The 5,910-nt window shown below is 43.1% G+C and overlaps 1 protein-coding gene across 1 annotated transcript; it reads right to left on the bottom strand.

The window, feature by feature from the left end:
- Nucleotides 1–2,923: 2,923 nt before the first annotated feature.
- Nucleotides 2,924–4,045, bottom strand: NEUROD1 (neuronal differentiation 1). The gene has a single exon (XM_028140872.2). It carries the CDS (start codon nt 3,998–4,000, stop codon nt 2,924–2,926), a length of 1,077 nt encoding a protein of 358 aa, XP_027996673.1. The 5' UTR covers nt 4,001–4,045.
- Nucleotides 4,046–5,910: the final 1,865 nt, after the last annotated feature.

The raw sequence follows: 5,910 nt of genomic DNA on the forward strand, positions 1-5,910 counted from the left end.
CCCCACAAAATAGATTTCTCTACTTGTTGTTTTAAATTATTTTGATTCTTATAATGTCATTCTCTTATTTCTTTTGTTCACTATAGCAACAGTTTTTAGTTGGCATGAAGATGTCTAATTTTAATTACAGGTAAAATCGAGCTGCTGAATAGATCACATCAGATCTGAATGTTCACTTCATGGTCTCCTAGGCTGGGAGGATGGCACAGTTCAGCTATCATATCATTATTGTGTCTCTTAAAGTAAGAGCAGAGAGAGCAATCTTGGATATGGGAAGCAACAGCTTGATTCCAAAACAACTCTGATTCACTTGGAATGAGATATTGCATTTTGGATAAGGTTAGGACTAACTTAAGAGCATTTCTGTCATGTGATGAAGGCTGATGGAAAACAAGCTAAAATAATATATTATAAAGTGCACTCAAACGTTTTCTTAATGTTGAAATACTCCTTGCTGCTACTGTCACAGCTTGATGGAGCCCCATTGGCAATGTTATTAGTAGGGCTAATTGTTCCTGTCCATTAGATTACTCACATTTTTCTGGAGCAGCTTGCTAAATGAGGTCAGCTTTCTGGAACCCCTAAATCACCAATGAGAAGGAGATTAAAGGAACAAGCTTGGGAAGGGAGGTAGTCATCCAATGTGGCATCGGAATCAGAGGAGGAACAATGGAGTTACTAATGACAGTAATCAGAGCACCGGGGTAGAGCCAGAGCACAAGTGCCAAAATGTTATTCCCTAGGAATCTTTCCTGTCAGTCAACACATCCAGAGGAACAAAAATGCCAAACTTTTTTTTTTTTTTAGTGGACTTAACAATGGACAGAATCATCTATAACTTTCTCCAGTGAATTTTGTTTATGAAAGAGCACAATAGTGCTCCAATTGCACCTTCCAATAATATAGTACAAAGAGTATGTTCTTCAGGAAAAATAATTCATTACCTTTTTTTCTTGGAAAAATTGTTGAAATCATCACAAGGTGTTTATAGAACAATTACAAAATGCCACTTCTTAGGTTCTTTAAATTAATTAAATAATTTCTTCCAGGCATTTTCTAAAGGTTTATAAGTTTCTTTTGGGGATAGTACTGGTTTGTATTAGAGAACATTTCAGCTCAGGAAAATATACAGACAACAAAGCACTAAGCAAATGATAAAGTTTTTAAATATGTTTTTTAATATGTTGACAAACTAAACTAGGGTACTTGTTTGTAGCTTGCTTGTTAATAATTAACTAAATGCCCCTTTAAAAAATTGAAAACACATAACATAATAATTTAAAAGAATGAAAACCCAAAAACTAAACGTAAAGATGCTTAAAGCAAAGAAAAGCAAAAACAACTATTTATCTCTCCACAACCCTCCCTCGCTCCCCTACCCCCACAGCTTCATATTCCAAGTAGTGAAATATCATGGAAATATCACGTAGGTCCTTTCCTTATCTAAAAAGATCTGATGACTTCCTAAGCAAAGATAAACAGATTAGAAAGTATGCTAAAGTAAACTTTTCTTTTTTGTCTTATTCTTCAAATACTGCTTAGTACTTTCTTAACTCAGCAAATAAAGCAACTATTCCACTTAGGAATTATTTATACTAAAAATCACTTTAAAAAGAACTGCAGCAATTGCTCAGATTTTTAATACTATTTTATTGCAATTGAATGCGTGTCTTCTAATTGTGCATTACACCATAATATACAGGATTACAAACAAGATTACAGTACAGATCGATTGCAGTGGTACCAGTATCACGTCTCAAACAGCACTTAGTCTGGACTGCATTTTACATGCAATAGCTATTGTCTAATTATGAATTAAATGGTTTGAATTTATTTAAGCTATGTACTAACTGACTACAATAGGTATAAATCCCAACATTAACAACCTGATTTGATTTAGGCTCAGATTCATTACATGAATATATGACAAACCACCATTTGTGTGACTATGTATAAAATCATGCATTATATTTTCTAGAAACATCAATAGCTTCAGATTCTCTGTAAAATCATGGGATGCAAAGGAGTAAAAGACTAAAAAGAAACAGTGCAAATTGTATGTGATAGTCAAGCAGCTTTTGATTTCAAGAAGGGTATGTTGGCATTTGTTTATAATATGTATATAAAAGCTTGTGCAAGCAATGATTTGATATGTTTGATAGGGAATACATCACTTTTTTTCATCCTCTTGAGTGTTGTGGATCTGGTTTTTATTTTAAAGAGAGGGAAAGACTTTAAAGTGAAATGAATTGCTCAAATTGTGCAATTTTTTTTTAACAATTAGAGAGGAAAGAAGTGCTAAGGCAACACAATAACTTTCTAAGCACTTTTCTGCTGGTTTAAATTAGTTAAATTATTTTGTATAAATTAGATATAATTCTACTTTTCTGATATGTATAAAAATTGATGAAGCTGCATGGTTTTAAAATAGGAAATCCACATTATAAAAAGTCATTAAAAATTCTGTACAAAATCACAACAAAATAATTCAGCATGGGAAAGGTAACAAGTAGTAAAATGCTGGTTGAAAAATATATATTTATATATATTTTAATTGGCCCATTACTAGTTTAAAAATTGCATAGATCCTAATTATTGCTTGTGATTTTGTTATCCCGATCAGATAATTAATATGATCTGAATACAGCTACACCAAATTTGTGGTGCATTTTTTTTTTTTTACTTTACTGTACTACTTCTTTTTCTTTTTTTTAATAGAAGAGCTATAGAAAATAATACATAAGGTGAACAGGAACTTTGATCCCCTGTTTCTTCCAAAGGCAGTAACGACAATAAATACATATATCACGTGAAGCTTGGAGTATTTGCACTTTGCAGCAGTAGGACCCAAAGGGCTGCCTTTTGTAAACACGACAGTAAGTACAGTGGGTTCGTTTCCGGGGGTGGTGAAACGGACGCGCCTCTAATCGTGAAAGATGGCATTGAGCTGGGCACTCATGACTCGCTCATGATGTGAATGGCTATCGAAGGACATGATATTGTCTATGGGGATCTCACAGCGAGGGGCAGCGGCGCCCGAGAAGATTGATCCGTGGCTTTGGGCCCCTGCCAGGGTCGCTGCAGGATAGTGCATGGTAAAGGCATAATTTTTCTCAAACTCGGCGGACGGTTCGTGTTTGAAAGAGAAGTTGCCGTTGATGCTGAGCGGCGGACTGAGGGGTCCGTCAAAGGAAGGGCTGGTGCAATCCGTCAGGGGGCTTTCGAAGAAGGGCTCCAGCGCGGCGCTGTAGGCGTGCGGCGGCGGCGGCGGCTTGACGTGGAAGACGTGGGAGCTGTCCATGGTCCCGTAGGGCGGGCTGGGCAGCCCCGGCGACTGGTAGGAGTAGGGGTGCACCGGGAAGGAAGCGCTGGCAGTGGGCAGGTGCGGGGGCACTTCCTGGTTCTGCTCCGGCAGAAAAGTCCGAGGATTGAGCTGCAGGCAGCCCGCAACCAGGTTGGTGGTGGGTTGGGATAAGCCCTTGCAGAGCGTCTGCACGAAGGAGACCAGATCAGGGCTTTTGCCGGAACGCAGGATCTCCGACAGAGCCCAGATGTAGTTCTTGGCCAAGCGCAGCGTCTCGATTTTGGAGAGCTTCTGGGTCTTGGAGTAGCAGGGCACCACCTTGCGCAGGTTGTCCAGCGCCGCGTTCAGCCCGTGCATGCGGTTCCGCTCCCGGGCATTGGCCTTCATGCGCCGCAGCTTAAAACGCTCCAGGCGCGCCTTGGTCATTTTCTTCTTTTTGGGGCCGCGTCTCTTGGGCTTTTGGTCATCGTCCTCCTCTTCCTCTTCTTCCTCCTCCTCCAGGTCCTCGTCTTCCTCCTCCTCCTCTCCCCCGTTCCTCAGTGAGTCCTCTTCCGCGTTCATCGCTTCTAGGTCGTCCTCCTTCTTGTCTGTTTCGTGCTCCTCGTCCTGAGAACTAAGACACTCGTCTGTCCAGCTCGGAGGACCCTGGGGCTGAGGTTCGCCCATCAGCCCGCTCTCGCTGTATGATTTGGTCATGTTTCGGTTTCCTACATTCAGTAAGGGAGAGAGAAAACCAGAAAGAAAAAAAAAAAAAAAGGAGAGAAAAAACGCTACATTCAAAAACTTCATATGCCTTCAGCTCCCACTTCCTAATCCTGTAAAAATGCATGGGAAGTGCAGCTCGTTACAAAATGAATGTCCCTAAGGACAGGTGAAATGCAGTGTTCTATAATGGCATGTGTGTGCCCCGCTGGTACGTAGGAGACAAGGCAGAGCTGGGGGTGGGGGAGAGAGTGACTACGTGTATATGTACACTCATGTGTGTATGTTTCCTAGTGACCAACTTAAGTCTTTTCATGGTGATTACCCGGCAGGATAGTACGTGTGAAAACGAGTGTACATTTCCGTGACTTTGTGCTTTATCTGCATGAGTTCAAAGTCACAACTCCACAAAAAGAATGAGTCTGAAAATCTCGGTTCTGTTCCCATCTCTGTCCTGGCTTCTCAGTACTCAGAGATTAAAGTTGGAGAGCCATTACGTAATTTACCAACGCTGGCAGTGATTTTTAAGAAGATTATACTACCGGGAGATTGAAGAGCAAATGCGTGGTGGACGAAAAGTACTTTCAACCAAATGATTTCACCATCCACAAAACATTTTTTTGGGGTGGTGGGGGGGAAGTGGGCAGGGATCTCCCATTCCACACTCGCCTTTCTTTCCTGGCCCTCCGCTGAAAATCCACCTTGTACAAAAGCGCCTGTTTGGGGCTGGGGCTGGGGCCGGGGGCGCGGCGAGGGCGCTCTCCCCAGCGCCGGGGATCAGGTGCGGGAGGCTCCTGCCTAATAAACAGCCCATTGAAAAGCCTGCCCGCTCTCTATTGGGCCTTTTCGAAGTTCTCCTCAAACCTCCCTTTAAAAGATGGAGTCATTATCATGATCAGCAACTGGCAATGGCGAAGTTAGCGCTTTTAGTAAGAGAAAGAAAAAGCATTTAGTGAGACAGCTGAATTTCTGGTTTCTGCGGCGGCTGCTGGGGACTTGGCCGCCCCTGGAGCAGTAACAGGTAGGAAGAGTGAGTCCCGCTCCCTTTCTCCACAGTTCCCCTCCTCCCAATTAAACTTTTTCTCAACTCGATTTGTTTTCCAGGGTGTGTATGCCCAAGGTATCCATGTCCCTTTCATTCGCTGAAAAAATAACTTGGCACTTCCAACGTGCGTAACATACACGCACACAAAATAAATCTTGGTAACAAGGGCTTTTTTTCCTTACTGGAGTAAGAAAGTAAAGTAGTGCATTGCGTTCAGGACTTTGAAATCACCATTAGCAAATGACCAGAGAGTTATTGGCATTATTAAAAATCCAAAGATGCTTCTATTCTTCATCTCCTCTGCGCCCCCCCCCCCCCAATTTTTAAAAATAAATTTTAAAATCAGAAAGCTTGCAGTAAGGTATTTGAGCGACGGTAGTCAAAATGTGTGTATACGTGCCAGCAATCATGGGGAGGAATGCCTGTTTCAACACACACACACACACACACACACACACACACACACACACACACACACACAGATACAGAATTTCTAGGGACCTTCGATCTTCAGTTCCTGCTTTCATTTCCAAGCAAAAATGAAAGGATTGTCATTACCCGTGGTTGTTAGTAGGTCCTGAGCAGTGATGGTCTCATAACCCTGGGGCCTCCGGACGTCGTGCCTTCTGCGCGGGACGAATTCCTCGTGTCCCGGCCGCGCGGGCGCTCAGGTTATATAGCCGAGGCGGTGATGCTGAGAGCGGGCGGGGCCGGGAGCGGAGCGCCAGCAGGTCCCGGCGCCCGCGCCTGCGCATGCGTCCAGGCTGTGCGCTCCTTTCCGCCTCCCCCTACCCCCCCGCCCCTTCAGCTTTGCACCTCTCCGACCCTCCTCCTACTCTTGCTCCAGTCTCCCGCAACC

Source organism: Eptesicus fuscus, chromosome 11 (genome assembly GCF_027574615.1).
Source record: "Eptesicus fuscus isolate TK198812 chromosome 11, DD_ASM_mEF_20220401, whole genome shotgun sequence".
In the NCBI taxonomy this organism is placed as follows: Eukaryota; Metazoa; Chordata; class Mammalia; order Chiroptera; family Vespertilionidae; genus Eptesicus; species Eptesicus fuscus.

Coding starts and splice junctions, on each gene's coding strand:
- NEUROD1 (XM_028140872.2), bottom strand. CDS start 4,000: ATGACCAAATCATACAGCGAGAGCGGGCTGATGGGCGAACCTCAGCCC.